This window comes from Mustelus asterias, chromosome 11 (assembly GCF_964213995.1).
Source record: "Mustelus asterias chromosome 11, sMusAst1.hap1.1, whole genome shotgun sequence".
Classification (NCBI taxonomy): domain Eukaryota; kingdom Metazoa; phylum Chordata; class Chondrichthyes; order Carcharhiniformes; family Triakidae; genus Mustelus; species Mustelus asterias.
In genome coordinates, this window is record NC_135811.1 from 73,199,308 (window position 1) to 73,222,756 (window position 23,449).

The window sequence follows — 23,449 nt, forward strand, 5'->3', positions numbered from 1 at the left end:
GTGATCAGTAATTGCCTGTGATTGGCAATTAGAGTTGGTAATTTGGCAATTATTTCACACAGATGACCAAGCCTGTGTGTGGTATCAATATGAAGCAATGTCAAACATTCCTCTTGGAGGAATATACAGGTTGCAAGAGCTACACTCTGGCCTGGTATAATGTCCCAGCCCATTCCGATGCTGTGACTCCCTGCAGATGTGTAATTACAGGGATTCGACTGAAACTATTCTCAAGTCATATTTACATGAGGCCTTTAATGCAATACTTCCGAGTCAGGGATATATTTTCCCTGTATCATTTATGTTCTAAGTCATTCTCCAGATTTGGGTTCAGCCTATCCAGGGTGACAGGCTCTTTATGGGATTTCACCAATGAATTATATATTGCTGACTGGTTATATCCCCAGTTAGTCTCCACTTACTCCAACTGACATACTTCAATATCCCATGGGATAAGGAGGTTCTTATGCTGTAGGCCATGGTAGGAGGGACATTGTTCACACGGCACAAGAGGCCAGAATATGATGATAGGACCATAGTTGTCCACCATCCACTTTCAAAGTGGACAAGGGTTTCTCTCATCTCAGTAGCACTGCCTGAGTGTGTCTGTATCTGTGTCTATGTGACTGTTTATATATCTGCGTGTGTGTGTTTATGTGTCTGTGTGTGTGTGACCGTGTCTATGTGTGTGTGTGTGTGTGTGTGTGTGTGTGAACGTGTCTATCTGTGTGTATGTGTGTGTGTGAGCATGTCTGTGTGTGTATATCTGTGTGAGTGTGTATGTCTGTGTGTACGTGTGTGTCTGTGTGTGTGTGAGCATGTCTATGTGTGTGTGTGAGTGTGTGTGTGTGAGTATGTGTGTGTGCGCGTGTCTATGTGTGTGCGTGAGTGTGTGTGTCTGTCTGCATCTGTGTGAACGTGTGAGTATGGTCTGTGTGTGCATGTGTGTGTGTGTCTGTGAGTGAGAGTGTGTGTCTGCGTGTGTATTTGTGAGTGTGTGTGTGTGTGTGTCTGCATGTGTATCTGTGTGTCTGCATGTGTATTTCTGTTGTGGGGGGGAGGTGCGACTCTGGGGTGGTGTTGAATGTTCCCTCTGTTGAAACAGCACAACCAGTCCATGTCGGTCTTTAAGCTTCACTTGAGCCTCCTCCTATATTTCCTCATCTAAATCTACCATCCCAACCCTCGATTCCCTTCCCCCTCATTTCCTTGTCTAACTTCCCCTTAAATTCATCTAGACTATTGGCTTCCACCACTCTCTCTGGTAGTGAGTTCCACAGTCTCACCACTCTTCGGATAAAGAAGTTTTTTCTGAATTCCCGATTGGATTTCTTGGTGTCTATCTCATATTGACAGCTTCAGGTTATGCTCTACCCCACCAGAGGGAACATTCTCTCTATAGACACTATCAAAACTTCTCACCATTTTAAAGACTTCTATTAGATCACCCCTCAGCTTTCTTTTTTCAAAGGGAAGAGATCCAGCCAGTTGATCCTTTTCTGATACATCAACCCACACATTTTGGGTACCATTCTTGTAAATTTGCTCTACAGTGCAAATTGGGGTAAGGCACTGGTGTGTGTCGAAGGTGAGCAGTCACACTGATACAGGGATTGAACCGACGACTTTGAGGTTATTAACATCATGCTCAAACCAACTGCGCTAACTGACCTACAAAGAGATTGTCACCTAAATGCAGCAGCATCTTATCCCACTGTGTTGGTAAGGCTGCGATCCTGAGGATTTCACAGCCTTTTTCACTTAATGCCAGCTGGAATCAGGAAACCTGACAGGTAAAGGTAGCCAGAGCAACTCGGTCTTGTGGGTGGAGGATAGGGAGTGCCTCCACCCCCCTTCCCCTCCCTAACCATTGGATAAAAGCAAATTACTGCGGATGCTAGAATCTGAAACCAAAAGAGAAAATGCTGGAAAATCTCAGCTCGACCACTTTGTTTCATTTTATTTTTAACTGTTCGCGACCTTTTATTTCTTCATTGTCTTTCTTTATTTTTCTTCCCCCCCCCCCACTCTTTCCCCCTATTTTATGCCCCTTTCCTTACCTTTTCTCCCCTTTGTTTCCCCTTGCCCCCTTTTTCTCAATTTTGCCTCTATCCCACACATCTAGAACATAGAACATAGAACATCACAGCGCAGTACGGGCCCTTCGGCCCTCGATGTTGCGCCGACCAGTGGTACCAATCTAAAGCCCCTCTAATCTACACTATTCCAATATCATCCATATGTTTATCCAATAACCACTTGAACGCTCTCAACGTTGACGAGTCCACCACTGCTGCAGGCAGGGCATTCCACGCCCTTACTACTCTCTGAGTAAAGAACCTACCTCTAACATCTGTCCTATATCTCTCACCCCTCAATTTAAAGCTATGTCCCCTCGTGCTCTCACTATCCACCCTATCTAATCCTCTGATCATCTTGTATACCTATTAAGTCACCTCTTAACCTTCTTCTCTCTAACAAAAACAACCTCAAGCCCCTCAGCCTTTCCTCATACGATTTTCCCACCATACCAGGCAACATCCTGGTAAATCTCCTCTGCACCCTTTCCAACACTTCCACATCCTTCCTATAATGCGACGACCAGAACTGTACGCAATACTCCAAATGCGGCCGCACCAGAGTTTTGTACAGTTGCAGCATGACCTCCTGGCTCCGAAACTCAATCCCTCTACCAATAAAAGCTAACACACCGTACGCCTTCTTAACAACCCTATCAACCTGGGTGCCAACTTTCAGGGATCTATGCACATGGACACCCAGATCCCTCTGTTCATCCACACTACCAAGTATCTTACCATTAGCCCAGTACTCTGTATTCCTGTTACTCCTTCCAAAGTGAATCACCTCACATTTTTCTGCATTAAACTCCATTTGCCACCTCTCAGCCCAGCTCTGCAGCTTATCTATGTCCCTCTGTAACCTGCCACTTCCCTCCGCCACTTCCCTCCGCACTGTCTACAACTCCACCGACTTTAGTGTCATCCGCAAATTTACTAATCCATCCTTCCACGCCCTCATCCAAGTCATTAATAAAAATGACAACAGCAGTGGCCCCAAAACAGATCCTTGCGGTACACCACTAGTAACCGAACTCCAGGATGAATATTTCCCATCAACTACCACCATCTGTTTTCTTACAGCTCGCCAATTCCTGATCCAAACCAATAAATCACCCTCAATCCCATGTGTCTGTATTTTCTGCAAAAGCTTACCATGGGGAACCTTATCAAATGCTTTGCTGAAATCCATATACACCACATCAACTGCTTTACCCTCATCCACCTCTTTGGTCACCTTCTCAAAGAACTCAATAAGGTTTGTGAGGCACGACCCACCCTTCAGAAAACCGTGCTGACTATCCCTAATCAAATTATTCCTTTCTAGGTGATTATAAATCCTATCTCTTATAATCCTTTCCAATACTTTGCCCACAACAGAAGTAAGGCTCACCAGTCTATAATTACCAGGGTTGTCCCTACTCCCCTTCTTGAACAAGGGGACAACATTTGCTATCCTCCAGTCTTCTGGCACTGTTCCTGTAGACAATGACGACACAAAGATCAAAGCCAAAGGCTCTGCAATCTCCTCTCTAGCCTCCCAGAGAATCCTAGGATAAATCCCATCCGGCCCAGGGGACTTTTCTATTTTTACCCTTTCCAGAATTGCTAACACCTCCTCCTTATGAACATCAATCCCATCCAGTCCAACAGCCTGCATCTCAGTACTCCCCTCAACAACACTGTCCCTCTCCAGTGTGAATACCGACGAAAAATATTCATTTAGTGCCTCTCCTATCTCTTCAGACTCCACGCACAACTTCCCACTCCTGTCCTTGACTGGCCCTAATCTTACCCTAGTCATTCTTTTACTCCTGACATACCTATAGAAAGCTTTAGGGTTTTCCTTGATCCTACCTGCCAAAGACTTTTCATGTCCCCTCCTGGCTCTTCTTAACTCTTTCTTTAGGTCCTTCCTGGCTAACTTGTAACTCTCAAGTGCCCTAACTGAGCCTTCACGTCTCATCTTAGCATAAGTCTCCTTCTTCCTCTTCACAAGAGATTCAACCTCCTTAGTAAACCACGGTTCCCTCACACGTCTGCTTCCTCCCTGCCTGACAGGTACATATTTATCAAGGACGCGTAGTAGCTGTTCCTTGAACAAGTTCCACATTACAATTGTGCCCATCCCCTGCAGTTTCCTTCCCCAACCTATGCCAGCTAAATCTCGCCTAATCGCATCATAATTTCCTTTCCCCCAGCTATAACTCTTGCCCTTTGGTATATACCTATCCTTTTCCATTGCTAAAGTAAACGTAATCGAATTGTGGTCACTGTCACCAAAGTGCTCACCTACCTCCAAATCTAACACCTGGCCTGGTTCATTACCCAGTACCAAATCCAATGTGGCCTCGCCTCTTGTTGGTCTATCTACATACTGCGTCAGGAAGCCTTCCTGCACACACTGGACAAAAACCGACCCCTCTAAAGTACTCGAACTATAGCTTTTCCAGTCAATATTTGTAAAGTTAAAGTCCCCCAGTACAACTACCCTGTTACTTTCGCTCCTATCCAGAATCATCTTTGCAATCTTTTCCTCTACATCTCTGGAACTTTTCGGAGGTCAATAAAAAACTCCCAACAGGGTGATCTCTCCTTTCCTGTTTCTAACCTCAGCCCAAACTACCTCAGTAGACGAGTCCTCATCAAATGTCCTTTCTGCCACCGTAATACTGTCCTTGACTAACAATGCCACACCTCCCCCTCTTTTACCACCTTCCCTGCACTTACTGAAACATCTAAACCCCGGAACCTGCAACAACCATTCCTGTCCCTGCTCTATCCATGTCTCCGAGATGGCCACAACATCGAAATCCCAAGTACCAACCCATGCTGCAAGCTCACCCACCTTATTCCGGATGCTCCTGGCGTTGAAGTATACACACTTCAAACCGCCTTCCTGCCTGCCAGTACACTCCTGCGACTCTGAACCTCATCCATGACCTCACTACTCTCAACCTCCTGTACACCGGAGCTACAATTCAGGTTCCCACCCCCCTGTCTCCCCCATCAGGTTCAGGTTCCCACGCCCATCTCCCCCATCCTCCCCCCCCCCCCCCCCCCCCCCCCCGCCCCACGCCCCCCAATCTTCATCTGACACAGCTTACCCTCTGATTTCAGCTTCTCTGCCGTTTGGTCATTCACACCTTCTATTCTCTCTATGGACTGCCATTAGCAGCCTTTCCTCTTGTTTTTATGGCTATGACTCAAGTTTCATTCCCTCCCCCTGCAGTATAAATATCTCCCACTTTCTATGCCTTTTAGCTTTGACAGAGGGTCATTGGGACTCAAAACACCAGCTCTTTTCTCTCCTCACAGTTGCTGCCAGACCTGCTGAGATTTTCCAGCATTTTCTCTTTTGGCCCCCCCTAAGCATTTATGGCTGAGGTCTGGAAAACGAGGAAGTGAAGTCTTGTTGTTAAATTTGGCAGTCCTTTTGCCTGTCCCACCTCTTGTAGATAAACAGGGTCCATTAATTCATACCAATATGTTTGTCTTACATAACGGCATCATAGAACTAGAGTAAAAAACACAACAGGGTAATAAAAAGAAAATTTGGCGTGTCAGCTATGACTCTCACCAACCTTTACAGATGCATCATAGGAAGCATTCTTTCTGGTTCTATCACAGCTTGGTATGGCTCCTGCTCTGCCCAAGACTGCAAGAAACTACAAAAGGTCGTGAATGCAGCCCAAACCATCACGCAAACCAGCCTCCCAGCCATTGACTCTGTCTACACTTCCCGCTGCCTCGGCAAAGCAGCCACCATAATTAAGGACCCCACCCACCCGGACATTCTCTCTTACACCTTCTTCCTTCGGGAAAAAGATACAAAAGTCTGAGGTCACGTACCAACCGAATCAAGAACAGCTTCTTCACTGCTGCTGTCAGACTTTTGAATGGACTTACCTCGCATTAAGTTGATCTTTCTCTACACCCTAGCTATGACTATGACTACAACATTACATTCTGCACTTTCTCATTTCCTTCTCTATGAACGGTATGTTTTGCCTGTATAGCGCGCAAGAAACAATACTTTTCACTGTATGTTAATAAATGTGACAATAATAAATCAAATAAAATAAAATTTGAATTATTTGTAGATATCTGTCTTAAAGAGGGCCACAGTGTAAGAGATAAAATGTGCATGATAAATGCAGCGAATGAAAGACATGCATTTATACCGCGCCTTTTGTGACTTCAAGACCTCCCAGGGCCCTTTACAACCAAAGAACAAAAAGATTACAGCATACGAACAGGTCCTTCGGCCCTCCAAGCCTGCACTGACCATGCTGCCCATCTGAACTTCCGGGCACCATATCCCTCTATTCCCATCCTAACCATGTATTTGTCAAGACGCCCCTTAAAAGTCACTATCGTATCTGCTTCCACTATCTCCCCCAGCAGAACGTTCCAGGCACCCACCATCGTCTGTGTAAAATCCTGCCATGTACATCTCCTTTAAACCTTGCCCCTCGCACCTTAAACCCATGCCCCCTCGTAATTAACTCTTCCACCCTGGGAAAAAGCTTCTGACTATCCATTCTGTCCATGCCCCTCATAACCTTGTAGACTTCTACAATTCGACCAATTAAGTACTTTTGAAATGTTGACCACTGCTGTAATCTGGGAAACATGGCAACCAATTTGTGTGCAGGAGGATGATGCTAAAACAGTACACCAAATGGCAAATTTGACTCCACACCAATCACTTATCAGTTCCTGAGCGATTAGGCCTTTACTTGACTTTATATACGTGTCAGTCAGGATCTTTGGGAGGAGGCATCAGAAAAAGGAAGGCTGTGGTCTCGGAATCACAATGACAGGCACTGGCCAATGATGGACAGGCATTGATACTGTCGGCTGTGGTAGCATGGCCCCTTTAAGGGAGCGATCTCCGAGGACCATGTGATCGGGCCAGACCTTATGGAGTGGCAGCGCGGGAAGCCAAGCCAATCGGGTGTAAAGACATGCGTCCTGGGTCGGAGAGGGTCCTTGGGTGGAGCCAGGAAGGAGTGGAGAATAGACATGTGTTCAGTTCTGTCAGAGCCTTGTTTGTATAAATCTATTTATCGTTAGTAATAAACCTTTTTGTAACTTCAAGCCACAATGAGTCCATAAGATCATAAGACATGGGAACAGAATTAGACTATTCGACCCATCGAATTTTGCTCTGCTATGGCTGATAAGTTTCTCAACCCCATTCTCCCGCCTTTTCCCCATAACCTTTGATCCCCTTACCAAACAAGAATCTATCTCTGTCTTAAATATACTCACTGACCTGGTCTCCACAGCCATCTGTGGCAACGCATTCCATTGATTCACCACCCTCTAACTCAGTGGTTCCCAAACTTTTTTCACTGGGCCGCACTTTCGGAATAAAAATTTGCTCACGCCACACCAAATGTGTTATTGATAAGAAATACATTCAAAAACAAAAAAAAATCAACTCCTAGCAGTGCTTGATTCATAACGTAGAACACAACTACTTTATAATATGATCATGGGACTTCCAGAAAGTATAAAACAATGCTTGTTTAAACCATGTTTAAATGTTTCTTTGATTGTCCTTGAATCTTCCCGCCACACTTGCCATCCTCTCTCGCCGCACCAGTGTGGCGCGCCGCACCCTTTGGGAACCACTGCTCTAACAGAAGAAATTCCTCCTAATCTCAGTTCCAAAGGGCCGCCCCTTTACTCTGAGGCTGTGCCCTCGGGTTCTAGTCTCTCCTACTAGTGGAAATACCTTCTCCACGTCCACTCTATCCAGGCCTCTCAGTATTCTGTAAGTTTCAATGAGATCCTCCCTCATCTTTCTAAACTCCATTATGTTGTTACATTGGCCAAGACTTTCAAGTAACAGAGGATTTGGTCACTCACCTGAACAGAGCTCTCCCTTGTAACGTCCACAGGAAAAGTCATCGCATTCACAGAACTTGCCAGAAATGATCCCAAATTGATTATTGTGACAGACACACTGTCCACAAATACATTCCCCACGGTTACTGCAAATGGGGTCGCCTTTCGCCGGGGAGCAGGTGGCTTGGTCAGTCACTGAGGATTCGCTCTCTGAACACTCACAGAGAGGTCCAAGGCGTCCTGGGAGACACCTGCATATTCCGCACTCATAGGTCCCATTACCATTGGTGCACAGAGTGCTGTTTTCCAGCGCATTGTTTTCGCACTTGCAATCACAGTTAAAATTGACAGTCACATCCAGTGAATCCTTAAACAGAATGGGCTTCAGCGAAAACGTCTTCACTTTCCCATCCTTTGGACAGTCTACAGCCTCCAGCTTTACAGTAAAATTCACCTGGGGACAAAGAAAATTCTTGCATTGTTATAACGCTCAAGGTCATAGAATCACACAGTGCAGAAGGAGGCCATTCAGTTCATCAAATCTGCACTGACCACTATCCCACCCAGGCCCTATCCCTATAATCCCATGCATTTACCCTGGATAGTCCCCCTGACACTAAGGGGCAATTTAGCATGGCCAATGCACCTAACCCGCACATCTTTGGACTCTGGGAGGAAACTGGAGCACCCGGAGGAAATACACACAGACATGGGGAGAACGTGCAAACTCCACTCAGTGACCGAAGCCAGGAATCAAAACCAGGTCCCCGGCGCTGTGAGGCAGCAGTGCTAACCACTGTGCCACCGTGCACAGAAGTGCTTTGCACCTAATGGGTTACTTTGAAAGGCAGTTACTAGTGTTACAAAGGTAATTATTGCAGTCCATTTGTGCCATTATCCAAACAGCAACGAGATGAATGACCAGAACTATTTTGGTAAGTAAAGCAAGAATGTTGGCCAGACTAGAAGGAGAATTCCTTACTTCCCTTCCAACACTGGCCATGGAATCATAAAGGTTCACATGAACACATCGCAGAATACTTCAAATGGTTTTCATTACACTTGAACTGATATTAATCATGACTGCTATTACTCTACAGATTACTATCAGCTTGTGGATTTCTTTTCCCTTATGATTCCACGATTCTTTACTCTAGACATTGCTAAAATTCTATGTATTCTTTTTACTCTGTGGTTCATTATTACTCTGTGGGTTCCTATTCTAGTAAAGAGTGCTATTGATTCTTGGATTGCTATTTCAGTACAAGTCGATGGTAATCTGTGCTACGTATTAACCTCTGGGTTTGCCAGCTGAGACATTTGAGTTTGTATGTGATTTTTCAAAAAATATATAGTTTTGTTTCAAATGAGTATATAGAAAGCAAGCCATCACCAGCAAGGTTAGAGCTAGAAAAGTTTAAAGTTTATTTATTAGTGTCACAAGTAGGCTTACATTAACACTGCAATGAAGTTACTGTGAAAATTCCCGAGTCGCCACACTCCGGTGCTGTTTGGGTACACTGAGGGAAAATTTAGCATGGCCAATACACTCTAACCAGCACGTCTTTCGGGACTGTGGGAGGAAACCGGAGCACCTGGAGGAAAACCACGAAGACATGGGGAGAAACTGCAGACTCCGCACAGACAGTGACCCAAGCCGGGAATTGAATCTGGGTACCTGGCGCTGTGAGGGAGAACAGGGGCAGAATCATTCATATATGGATTAGAGAGCAGCAAAATGAGATTGGGACGGAATATTAGAGGAGAGAATCTGGAAACCATTCAGAAGAGAGACTACACATAGAGGAAGTATTATCGAAATTGATGCCTTGACTCTACACAATAAATACAGCCAATAATAGTCCAGCTGACTGACTGTCAAAAGTCATATCCAAGTAGGGTTGCCAACTGTGATTGAATATATTCCTGGAGGTTTCATCACATGACTTGCCCTCACATTCCAGCCATTAATCAGCCAACTCATCCATCCTGTGATGTATGGTCTTCCTACGCCAATCGGAAAGCAAGAAGACTCATTATCCAATTGGATGATGCTTGACTGATGGCCAAACAGCCTGTTCTCCTCCATTTGCATTATTTCTATATCTGACAATGAGAAATGTTCAAAGATAACTTTTTAAAAACTATCTTTTTTAATGAGCCGTCTGATTTTGCTCCAGGGTTGCACAGATGCCTCCAGGGGCTTCAACATGTCTTCCGTGAGCGGGCATTCTTTGTCATGTACATTTGGTTAGATTTTCTATGGAAGTTACCCTCTCATCCAGCAAATTAGAAATCAGCACAGCGGCATCATCCTCCTCTTCCTCGGGAAGATCTTGTGAAGTAGCTCAGAACATTTTTTACTTTGCTTCAGGCATTTTTTAATAATGCAAATGCTTGTGGTATCTATGAAATGCTGTTGCATCGAGTACACAGGGTGTACAGGAATACATAAGAGTACGTAAGAGTACATAAGAGTATAAGAGTACATGGAGTACACAGGAGTATACAGGAATACGCAGGAGTACGCAGGTGTATGCAGGAGTACAACGGCATGGTGGCACAGTGGTTAGTGCTGCTGCCTCACAGAGCCAGGGACCCGGGTTTGATTCCCGGCTTGGGTCACTGTCTGTGTGGAGTCTGCACGTGTCTACGTGGGTTTCCTCCGGGTGCTCCAGTTTCCTCCCACAATCTGAAAGACCTGCTGCTTGGGTGCATTGACCCGAACAGGTGCCAGAGTGTGGCAACTAGGGGAATTTCACAATAATTTCATTGCAGTGTTAATGTAAGCCTTACTTGTGGCTAATAAGTAAACTTTAAAAGAGTGCACAGAGTACACAGGAGCACATGGGAATACACAAATTACACTGTATATGGAGTACATGGATACATGGAGTACACAGGAGTACACTGAAGTGGTGGGGAGTACCTTAACCAACCATAGGCTGATGAAGGTCTAGGATACTTTGGCTGGCCCAGTTTGTTCATATTTGCATAACGTATCCTCTGCCTAAATCTTCACCTTTGCATCTGAAGACAAGATCTCCAAAGAGATGTTGTCCTTATAAGTAATATCATCAAGAAGTTTTTCCTTTTATAGGATAGGGTTATGTTAGGAAGTATAGGGTCCACACATTGCAGGCATCTCAGAAGCCAACCAAGTCCATGAACCAGCCAATAAAAGTGTAAGGAACAATTGAGGTTCAGCAGGAGCAGTCAATACTGGCAGTGTCATGCCAAGTCAGAACTGAACCATGGCAAAGTTACCCATGGTAGCTATCAGAAATCCACTATCCATCGACACTGTGCACACTCGGGCTCGAGCAATGTTCATGGGGATTGCAATCAATGAGCTGAAATTGTTCGTGCAGTTTGTGTTATTGGGCCGTGTCCTGGAACTATCGGGTTGCTAGGATGTTAAGCCCCTGTTTATGGTGCCTGCACTGACTTGTTTGGGCAGCTATGCTGACAGAGCTAGTCCCTCCAAGAGCTGCTGTCCATTCTGGTGACACTTCTCCCATTCCATTGCACTGGGTAATACTGGGTGCTGGTCCCTTGGGTTCCCTCTTTACCCTGAGGGTACCTCCTTTTTCGATTCATTCATGAAATGTGTGTGTCATTGGCGAGGCCAGCATTTATTGGTGGTGATGAGCTGCCTTTTGGAACTGCTGCAGTCCCTGTGATGTAAGTACATCCACAGTGCTGTTAGGGAGGGAGTTCCAGGACTTTGTTCCAGCGACAGTGAAGGAACGATGATTATATTTCCAAGTCAAGGTGGTGAGTGGCTTGGAGGAGGACTTTGAGGTAATGGTGTCCCATGCATCTGCTGCCCTTGTCCTTCTAGGTGGTAGTGGTTGTGGATTTGGAAAGTGCTGTCCAAAGAGGTTTGGTGAGTTGCTGCAATGCATCTTGTAGATGGTACACACTGCTGCCACTGTGTGTCAATAGTGGAGGGACTGAATGTTGGTGGATGAAGTGGGCTGCTTTGTCCTGGATGGTGTTGAGCTTCTTGAGTGTCATTGCAAGCTGCACCCATCCAGTCAAGTGGAGAATATTCCATCACACTCCTGACCTGTGCCTTGTAGATGGTGGACAGGCTTTGGGGAGCCAGGAGGTGAATTACTCACCACAGGATTCCCAGCCTCTGACCTGCTCTTGTAGCCCTGTTCATGCAGCTAGTCCAGTTAGGTTTCTGGTCACTGATCCCATTCTATGAGTTCCATCTTGGAAAGTGCTCATCTTGTGAGGAAACCACGTTGTTGTGAATCTATGTCTCTCGCTCACCCTTGGGTCCACCCTCTGTGCCTCCCAGTGTGAGGCATGAGGGGATGATGATAGCCCCTTGGCTGACCTCCCAGTCGCCGTACAAGGCACAAGTCAGGAGTGTGATGGAGAACTCCTCACTTGACCTCCCATTGCAGTTCAAGAATCCTTTGATCTAAGATTTGATTTCCTCAGTCTTCCAACAGAGAACAATTAATTGGTTTAGCTGCCATTCTCCCCACTGCTAATTGTTTTTGTCTTTCACACAGAACAAAGCAATCGCTCAGTGTAAAGGGAGCTTCCATCTTCTACACTTTGGGATGGTTTTTTTAAAGAGCTATCCAACACTGTCCACCCCTCTGCTCTTTTCCCCCATCAATTATTTATCCATTTCCTCTTTGAAAGGCACTGTTCAATCTGCTTCCATCATCTTCCAGGCAACGTATTCCAGACCATAACAACCTGTTGGGTCAAAATATTTCTCTCTCTCATCGCTTTAATCAATGAGCTTAAATTTGTGTTCTCTGGTTCCCCAGCCTCCTACCAGTGGAATGCCATCTTTTCCCATTTATTCTTAAAAACCCTACCTTAATTTTAAACAGATCTGGAATCATAAACACTCAAATCTGCAATTCGACTCACCCCGTCCATTTCCCTGCGTACACTGGTTCCCTGCCATCCCTCCTCACCAACTGCACTGAATTTAAAAAAAACCTTGCCTTAATTTAACAATTACTCCACATCCTCAGCCCATACCCCAGGATGGCTTCAATGTCAGGGGTGGCATTCCAATTGACAGGCCAGGGGTTTAAAGTTCATAAGATATAGGAGCAGGATTAGGCCATTCAGCCCATCGAATCCCCTCCGCCATCAATCATGGCTGATATGCTCCTCATCTCCATTTTCCTGCCTCCTCCCCATAACCCTTCAACCCATTATCAATTAAAAATCTGTCTAACTCTTCCTTAATTTTACTCACTGTGCCAGCATCCACCACACTTTGGGGTAGTGAATTCCACAGATTCACAACCCTTTGGGAGAAGTAGTTTCTCCTCAACTCTATTTTAAATATGCTATTCCTTATTCGAGGACTATGATCTCTCGTCCTAGAATGCCCCACAAGAGGAAGCATCTGCTCCATGTCTACTTTATCCATACCTTTTATCATCTTGTATACCTCAATTTGATCTCCCCTCATTCTTCTAAATTCCAGAAGTATAGGCCTATTCTGCCTTAGCTGTTTCTGGGAGCCTTGATAGAATTAAATGGTCACCAGGCAGTGTCATGCCCAGTGTTGGGGCTCTAGTAGCTTTAGAGGTGAAGGTCGCCCATCTCCACTGGCCAAAGGGCTGCCAACTCTTCATTCCCAGCTGCGCCACCAAGAGCACTGGCCACTCCTGGGACTACAGGAGGCCCGGGCTGGAAGCTTAATGGAGGCCCTGGAGGAATAATTAACGGGAGAGACTCACTGAGGCCTGTCCAGTAACCCCTGGTGAGGGGGAGAGTGTTTGGTGTGGAGAGTTGAGAGTTGAGGTGTGACTTTTACTGGAAGGGGTGTGGGGGGGGGGGGGGGGGGGGGGGGGGGGGGGGGCGCGGGGGCGGGGGAGCGCGGGGTGGCGAACAACCCTAGATATCGCCCATGGACACAGGGTGCCCAGCTGTCACTGCTCCAGAGGCTGCAAGGAAGCTGCCAGGTGCCCACATGGTAAAGGCCTCACCTTCAGCATCGTTGGAAGGTGAGACTCATTAAGCGGCTCTCACTTGGCCCAGGGATGTGAAGTCTGTCTTTGAACTGCCCCATCTCTGATCTCTAATTAAATTGATAACATCAAAACTGAGATTAATCAATTTTGATTGGATTAGGATACCAGTGGATATGTAACCAAGGCAGATGGAATGAAGCTACAGAACATTCAGGCCTGTATTGAATGAAGTTAATTGGCTTGAAGGGTTAAATGGCCTCCTCCAGTTCCGATGCAATCTTCAGTCCTCTGACCCTAACCTCCTATGTGCCCTTTCACAATCGCTTGAACTGTACCATTGGCGGCCAAGTCCTGAGTTGCTGAGTTCCTAGACTGGGATTTGCTGCTCCTGCTCTGTGGTACCGTGTCCCTTTAAGGGTGAGCTCTCTGAGGGTCATATGACCCGGCCAACCAAAAAGGTTGGAGCGCGTGATTCCAGGGGCAGAGCGCAGGATTTCACTGGTTGTTAGGAATCTGGAGTCGTGGAGTGCGATAGTATTTTTTCTCATTCTCTGTATATAATTATTTATCTCAATAAATGGTTTATTCCATAATCTACTTGGTGGTTGCCTATCATTCGAGATACTACATGCCCAAGTACAACTGACCTTCAGCTGCTCCATCAAATCTTCCACCCTGCCCCAGACCATTCCCACCGCTGAACACTCTCCATCTCTCCTGTCTTCTTCAGAAACCTTCTGAGATCCTATCTGACCATTCGTTCCATAATTCTTTCACTCAACGTCCATCAATTTCCTACTTTCCTAGGTCCAAGTATTTGAAATGAACAACATTGATGATCACAAGAGGGACAAAGGAATGGGAAGGATATCCGGTTAGCGTTCGATGAAAATGGGTGGGAGGAGGCCTGCTTGTAGCATAGAACCATAGAAACTAGAAGCAGGAGGAGGCCATTTGGCCCTTCGAGCCTGCTCCGCCATTCATTTTGATCATGGCTGATCATCAAAATCAATATCCTGATTTCCCCTTGCCCCCAAATCCCTTGATCCCTTTAATCCCAAGAGCTATATCTAATTTTTTTCTTGAAATCAGACAATGTTTTGGCCTCAACTTCATTCTGTGGTCGCGAATTCCACACATTCACCACCCTCTGGGTGAAGAAATTTCTTCTCACCTCAGTTCTAAGGGTTTTCCCCTTATCCTCAAACTATGACCCCTAGTTCTGGACTCCCCCACCATTGGGAACATTCTTTCTGAATCTACCATGTCTGACCCTGTTCGAATTTTATAAATTTCTATAAACTCCAGTGAATATAATCCTAACTGACTTAGTCTCTCCTCATATGACAGAGCTGTCATCCCAGGAATCAGCCTGGTAAACCTTTGCTGTACTCCCTCTATAGCAAGGACATCTTTCCTCAGATAAGGACACAATACTCCAGGTGTGGCCTCACCAACGCCCTGTACAATTGCATTAAAACATCCCTATTCCCATACTCAAAACCTCTCGCTATGAAGGCTAATATACCATTTGCTTTCTTTACTGCCTGCTGTACCTGCGCACTTACTTTCAGCAACTGATGCACGAGGACACCAAGGTTCCGCTGAGTATCCACCTCTCTTAATTTACACCCATTCAAGTAATAATTTGTCTTCCTATTATTGCTACCAAAGTGGATAACCTCACACTTATCCACATTATACTGCATCTGCCCTGCATATGAACCACATACTTAGCCTGTCCAAATCACGCTGAAGCATCTCTGCATCCTCCTCACAGCTCACCCTCCCACCCAACTTTGTATCATCTGCAAATTTGGAGATAATACATTTAGTTCCCTTTTCCAAATCATTCATATATAATGTGAACAGTTGGGGCCCTAGCACAGATCCCTGCAGTACCCCACTCGTCACTGACTGCCAATCAGATAAAGACCCATTTATACCGACTCTTTGCTTCCTATCTGCTAACCAGCTTTCTCGCCATCTCAAGACATTACCTGCAATCCCATGTGCTTTAACTTTACACAGTGGTCTGTTATGTGAGACCTTGTCAAAACACCAACATGGGTGCATTGGGCTGATTACTTTGTAGTGTTGCTCAAACCAAAACAGTTGGTTCGAGAAGAACCTAGTACATTAAGTGTTAAAATATTTTGTTAATTTTGATGCAACCAAACCTCATGAAAACTTCCTGTTGCATTTTAACCACGATAATTAATTACTGGGCTGAGGCCACAGGGATACTATTTTAATTAAGCTCATCTTTTCAGTTTGGGAAATGCAGTAATTATACCCTGACTGATTCCTTATTATGCAAAAAGAATTTAAGACTTAATTGCACTTATTATTAAAAGAACGTGATGTAATAGCTGGCATTGCTGTTTGGGTAAGATTGACCAAAGAGTTTCTTCAGTGCCAGCTCCTTACACATGAGGTGAGAGATTGGTGGTTGCTATGATATCTGTTGCTAAGGTCCATCAGTACTAAATGACAAAAGGCTCCATAATTTAAAGCCATGTAGGCCCCAACATTCTTGTGGCCAGTTGATCCTGGTGTTGTCAGCAAAGGGTGAAAAAGATAAGGCAAATACTGTAAACTGATCTTAAATAGGGAGATATGTCTAAAAACATTTCTCATTTACACCTTTTGTAATGCTGAACCTGAGATGTTCGCATTGCTCGGGGGGAGAGTTGTGGGAGGGGGGTGATGGGGAGAAGGGAGTGAAGCTTCTTCCTTCCTCCCAGAAGCCCTCAGGATTCCCAGCACTGTGGTGTTGCAGCAAAATTGCACCCCCCCGCCCCCCCCCCCACCCCAACTCCACTATCCTGAGTCACATAAGAGAACCCCAGCTGTGTTACAATTGAGACAATGTGCCCAAATTTAATACCTGGTTTACCGAGAAATCAGAGAGGCTCAGAGAGTTCAGCACAGGTTGCTCCACAGTTGATCCCTTCCCAAATTCTAAGTCATAGAAACATGATTATGAGGCCCGTGGACAGGGTGTATAGGGGGCAGCTATTCCCCTTCGTTGAAGGGTCAGTTATGAGGGGACACAAGTTGAAAGTGAGGGGTGGGAGGTTTGGGGGGGAATTGAGGAAAAGCTCTTCTACTCAGAGGGTGGTGATGGTCTGGAATGCGCTGCCTGGGAGGGTGTTGGAGGAGGGATGCCTCACATCCTTTAAAAAGTACCTGGATGAGTACTTGGCCCCCATAACATTCAAGGCTATAGGCCAAGTGCTGGCAAGTGGGATTAGGTGGGCAGGTCAGGGCCTTTCATGCATCGGTGCAGACTCGATGGGCCGAAGGGCCTCTTCTGCACTGTAGGACTCTCTAATTCTGTGGGCATTACTGGCTGAGTGAGCATTTATTACCCGTCCTTAACTTTGGAAATTAAGGCCACAATTCTCCCATCGCGACCCGCACCTTTTCTGGCAGGTCGTGGTGGGAGATGCATGTTGCCGGCTTTGTTCCGGGATTTGCGCATGTGCCGGGAACGCATGTGTTCTCCCAGGGCCGGCGAACAGTCGCCGGTCAGACCACGCTGGAAACTGGCAGGAAGGCAGGTAAGTAATTTGAATCTGTTTTAAATGTATTTTAAATATGTTTTCAATGTGATTATCGGGACCTTTCAGGTACCGATTGAATCTCCCACTCCGCCAGATGTACTTCATTCCGGCGGAGTGGGAGATTCAATCAGGACCTGAAAGTTCCCAATCGAATCTCCCACCATGGGAACTAGTGGGAGACTCCGCCAGAATGAAGGGGGGGGGCAAACGGGGCCCCCCAGGGGTTGAACATTGGAGGGGTGGTGGCCCCTGGGCATGGCCACCCTGGCAGTGCCAACCTGTGCCCCCTGGCACTGCCCAAGGGGCAAAGTGCGTTACTGGGCATTGGGCAGTGCCAAGGGGGTGGGGCCTACTGTGGGCAGAGCCTGGGGGTGAACGGGGGGGTCTCACTGCCACTCTGCACACAGGATCGGTCTGGGATGGAGGGAGAGCAGCGATTGGGGCAGGCTGGGGGGGTGGTCTTCCAGGGGGTGTTTTCCTCCGGAGGGGGTCTGACGGGGTGATGGGGGTGGGAGGATCACCACTGCTGGGAGCTGTACATCGGGGCTCTCTGGGATGGGGGGGCGGGGGTCAGGGAATTGTTGTGGGTGCCGTGATCAGGCTGTGGCGGGGGTGGGTGGAGGGGAAGCACTGCGAGGGTCCCAGGCTGGCCAGCGATCAGGCTGGCCAGCAAATAGGGAGACTGACAGATCGGGGCCACTGCGCATGCGCAGAGTTCCAGAACTGTCAGAGTCTAGCGTGAATAGGCCCCGCCCCCATGGGTTTTTAATAATATTCACAACTGGGCCCTCTGCAGTGCACAGAGTGCGGAGATTCGGGTGAGAAGCTGAACTGAGAAAACAGTCGGGATCTAGAACAGTTTTCAGACCAATTCGGCGCTTTTGCGAGAAACGCGGCTTAAGTTACAACAACAGCAACAAGGCAATTCTGTCAGCGAGAATGGAAAAAACTTATTATCAAACAAGGCCTCATTTGAGGTCAGCGATTGCGTATTCAGGGAAGAGACTAATCTAACCTTGTGTCAGTTTCATAAACACTGCATTCCCGCCTTGACCACAGGATGAAACAAAGACGAGTTACCATGACAAATATCAAAAAACAAGATACGTTGACATATTATGCTAATGAAGGAGACGGTTTTCTATTGGATAAGATGAGGCAAAAAGCTATGCTATGATTGGTGGACTATGTATGTAAATGAAGGATGAGAAAATTGCTCGTTTCTCATTTGCTGTAATTAACGATGACTGCTAATTGTCTGTATGAATCTGGAGAACACCTTGCAGTGCATTGGGCTGAATGTGTGTCCTCCTTGCTCGCAAGTAATACAAGCTTGGAAGGTTAAGTACTCCTGGTGCCTCGTGTTGATTGGACCCAAGTCAACTACAGTGCCTAGTGTTGTTGTACCCAGGTCGATGACATAACTGCCCTCCATTTCAGAGGGCATTTAAGAGTCAACCCGCTGCTGTGGATCTGGAGTCACATGTAGGTCAGACCACAAATTTCCTTTCCCTAAAGTCATTAGTGAACTTCTTGGGTTTTTAGGACAATCAACAATGGTTTCCTGAATTTACATTTTACCATCTGCTGTGGTGGGATTTGAACCTAGGTCCCCAGATCTTGCCCTGGGTGATAATATCACGAGCCACTGCCTCCACGTTAATCCCAAAGAGCAAGGATACTAAGGTGCAGACCGATTGCATGAAGACTATGGCACCACACAACAAATCTCAGGATGTGGATTTTTGAAATTTGAGCATCATTGTGGCAGTACGATATTTTTGATTCAAAACCAGCATTCTTATAACATCTTCAGCATTGAATGAGGGAGTGAACATGGCAGGGTTCCTTGCGAACAATCTGGTGTCCAGTTCAGTACAGTGTGATGCTTTTATTCTACTCACTGTGTCTCCAATATTCATCCCAGAGCAAGATCTCTGTCCTGGTAAGAATTCATCATTCCCACAGAAAGCATCGAAGGATATTGACAGTTCCTTTGGCAGATTCACAACCTCCATTTCTATCTCGGAGCGGATTTTCTGAAGACAAGGAAGAAACCAACATGGATATTAGTTAAAAGGCCAGTCGTGTTCTTAATTGTGTGCCAGTTATTGTTTCCGGCCTATCTTTTCCTCATCTATTGTTCACTGTGGGCCCCTGGGCTACAGTTCCCTGACCAATGGTTTCCTGGTTTGTGGTTCCTTAGTTTATAATTTGCTGGTACATATTACCTTGCTCTATTTTCTTTTGGCTTACCTCCTTCCCCCTTCTTGAACAGAGGGGGAAGCATATTCCAGCCTCCAGTCCTTGGTGGTGAAGAATCCTGCTTCGGACCACCATGGAGTAGGCTTTGTAGCCTTGAGCAAGTCTTTATTAACAACTCAGAACCATGTACATATATACAGCTGAGGGTACAGTTACGGAGCTGACTTCAGTCTAAGTATTTAACCAACTTTAGACTCGCTCTGGGTCCTTCCATCACTCTGTTGGCTTAGTGTATTCAGTCTCACATTAACCCTTTATGTACCAGACGCTACTACTACACCTCCCTTCAAGTCTTTATCCCAAGGATATAGAGTTACTTTGGTTCACATCCAAGTCTTACATTGTTATAATTCTTGTGCATTAACCTTATTGTTCTAATCTTAGTCATAGAATCCTACAGTAAAGAAGGAGGCCATTCGGCCCATCGGGTCTGCACCAACCACAATCCCACCCAGGCCCTATCCCCATAATCCCATGCATTTACCCTAGCTAGTCCCCCTGACACTAAGGGGCATTTTTCTTTTAGCATGGCCAATCCACCTAACCCGTACATCTTTGGCCTGTGGGAGGAAACCGGAGCACCCGAAACCGGAGCACCCGAAACCGGAAACCTACACAGACATGGGGAGAATGCGCAAACTCCACACAGGCAGTGACCCAAATCGGGAATCGAACCCAGGTCTCTGGCGCTGTGAGGCAGCAGTGCTAACCACTGTGCCACCATGTGGCCCATTTGCCGCCACTATTCTAACATTATTACTATTACAGTACTAACATTAACACCATTCTCACTACCCCATTTACTCCCTTCAAGTCCTTGAGGTTTGGTTCAGGTGTGCTGGAGTCAGTATAACCCTCCCAACATCTTGTTTGCATTCTGGCAGGAGAGTAGTAGGCTCTGGTGTTTCTTCTTGTTGTTGTTAGCTTGGCAGTGAAGTGACACTTAGGTATAGTTTCATCCATTTCTTCCATTGCTTGAGGTTAAACCAAGCTCGATAGGTCTGATTGGCTTGACGGTGTACGGTTGTTGTTTACCTTGACTGTTTCTTGTGAGTTGGACGATAATGGTGTTTGTCAACATGACGGCATCCTTTTCTTCTTTCTTTTCCATTTAGGTTGTCTGGGAATTCTCGGAGGCTGCGGAAGAATGTTGCTGTGACTCGAAAACGATTGAGCAGCATGTTCATTTCTGCTTTTTTGGTTTCGGTGGTGCACCATTGCTACCAGGTTCCAGCATCCTTTGTGGTTATGGCACGTTGGCTACATGTGTGTTCACAGTGGTTAGGGTATTTACCAACTGTGCAATCATTGTAGATGAAGGTAGAGGCTTCTACCTTCTATGGGCGGCACGGTAGCATAGTGGTTAGCACTGCTGTCTCACAGCGCCAGGGACCCAGGTTCGATTCCCGGCTTGGGTCACGGTCTGTGTGGAGTTTGCACATTCTCCCCACGCTGGTTAGGTGCATTGGCCATGCTAAATTCTCCCTCAGTGTACCCGAATAGGCATCGGAATGTGACAGCTGGGGAATTTTCACAGTAACTTCATTACAGTGTGAATGTCAGCCTACTTGTGACTGATAAATAAACTTTAACTTTTTCACTGACTGTTGATCCTTCTCTGATACCTCTACCACCTGAGGTGCACTGGTAATCATAGAATCATAGAATTCTACAGTGCAGAAGGAGACCATTCAGCCCATCAAGTCCACACCGACCACTATCCCACCCAGGCGCTATCCCATAACCCCATGCATTTACCCTAACTCATCCGCTGACACTAAGGCGCAATTTAACATGGCCAATCCACCTAACCCGCACATCTTTGGACTGTGGGAGGAAACCGGAGCATCCGGAGGAAGCGCACGCAGACACAGGGAGAAGATGCAGACTCCACACAGACAGTGACCAAGCCGAGAATCGAACCTGGGTCCCTGACGCTGTGAGGCAGCAGTGCTAACCACTGTGCCACCATGCCACCACCTCATATCATGTTCAGGATGTCTGTCTGATCATCAGAGGCTTTGCGGGATCTGGAATGTGATGGGCAAACCTGCTCCACAAAAAGAGAAGAGGGATCACAGGTGAAGTGAGAGTCTGAATAGTCGTTGTTGTTTGAGGGAAATCAGGAGCGTGCTAACCACGGTGACGGTCGTGACATCTTCCACCGGCTGGAGAAGGCTGGTGGCTACACGGGCATCTCCATTCAGAAGAGTAAAGGGCCGATTGCAGATGACATACATCAGCTCAAAGATTTGTTTGTCTCCACACCTCAGGGTTCAAAGCTCATGCTGCAGACTGGGAGTTGGACTCCCACTTCCGCTCCATACAGCAGAGGGTCCATGGTTTGAATTGAAAGGCCTTGGAGCCATGGTTCCTCGGTTGATAGGACTGTCACACTGGCATCTGAATCTCATTTAAAATTTGTGGGAACACCACTACCTGCAAGTTCCCCTCCAAGCCACTCACTGTCCTGACTTGGAAATATATCGCCGTTCCTTCGCAGTCGCTGGGTCAAAATCCTGGAATTCCTTTCCTGGTGGCATTGTGGGTCAACCCACATCACGTGGACTCCAACGATTCAAGAAGGCAGCTCACCACCACCTTCTCAAGGGCAACTAGGGATGGGCAATAAATGCTGGCCAGCCAGCGATGCCCATGTCCCACGAATGAATAAAAAAAAGTTAAATGACCATTCACCAGGATGTCCGCATTCCAAAACAAAGAGTCTCATTCTCTGATGTCACCCAAGAACCATGGTTATATATCTTCAGAGTGTTCAATCTCGACCTTGTGGGAAACGTCGTGACCTTGACGTCGATGGGAAAATACGTCTCACCTCTCGGATTGGGTTTAACTATGCGCTGCTCCCACTTGCTGCCTCTGATTGGATAACATAAAGGGAGCTTCTCAGAGCCATCCGGCCAGGAATTTAAACAATTTATTTCACCCATGCACACTGTAAGCTCTGCTTGTCGAAGCTGGTGCTCCAAGGAGGATGTAGTGGAATGATCTGCTTGAGTAAACTTTCTGCTGCCAAGCTCTTTTGCCTCTGGAGCTTTCTCTTTTTTTTTTCTGATGAATTTTCTCAGCATCTGTAGCTCCTGTTGTGAGATAGATTCAATACAGAATCTACTGAAAATGCCCTTTTCCTTAGTTTCTCAGCCTTCTTGAGAGGATAAGGGTTTTGATGACAAATGCCATCCTGAAGAACACCATGGAGTAGACTTCATAGCCTTGAGTATATTAAGAGCAAACCTTTATTAACAACTCATAACTCTATATATTTACAGTGCAAGGTACAGGTATGAAGCCAACTGCAGTGTCGGTTTTTACCCATCTCTGTCCATCGCTAGACTGACCCCAGCTCTGGGTCATGTGCCTTCTTATATCACTGTGTGGGCAGTACTGTACTCAGTCCCACATTAACCTTCATGTTCCAGATCCTACCTCTACAGATGCACTTTTTCCATTTCAATTGATGTCTCCTTCCCAACCTCTTTTAGGAAAGTGTGTCATTTGCGATGGAGCTGGTTCGCAGAAAGAATTGAAGCCCGGTCTGGAACTGGTGCAGGGATGGTTACTGGAGTCAGAATCATATCTCCTCAAATCAAGGGCAGCACGGTGGCACAGTGGTTTGCACTGTTGCTTCACAGCGCCAGGGAGCCGGGTTCGAATCTCGGCTTGGGTCACTGTCTGTGCGGAGTTTGCACGT

The 23,449-nt window shown here is 46.4% G+C and overlaps 1 protein-coding gene across 2 annotated transcripts in view; it reads right to left on the reverse strand.

Moving 5' to 3' along the window:
• The window catches only part of LOC144500592 (integrin beta-3-like), a 106,710-nt gene that overhangs the window by 22,687 nt on the left and 60,574 nt on the right, over positions 1-23,449 (reverse strand). For both annotated transcript variants that reach the window (XM_078223756.1, XM_078223757.1), the window contains exons 9-10: positions 19,377-19,511; positions 7,959-8,391 (exon numbers count right to left, since the gene is read on the reverse strand). In XM_078223756.1, the coding sequence (XP_078079882.1) occupies positions 7,959-8,391; positions 19,377-19,511 (568 nt within the window). The remainder of the gene's footprint in view (positions 1-7,958; positions 8,392-19,376; positions 19,512-23,449) is intronic.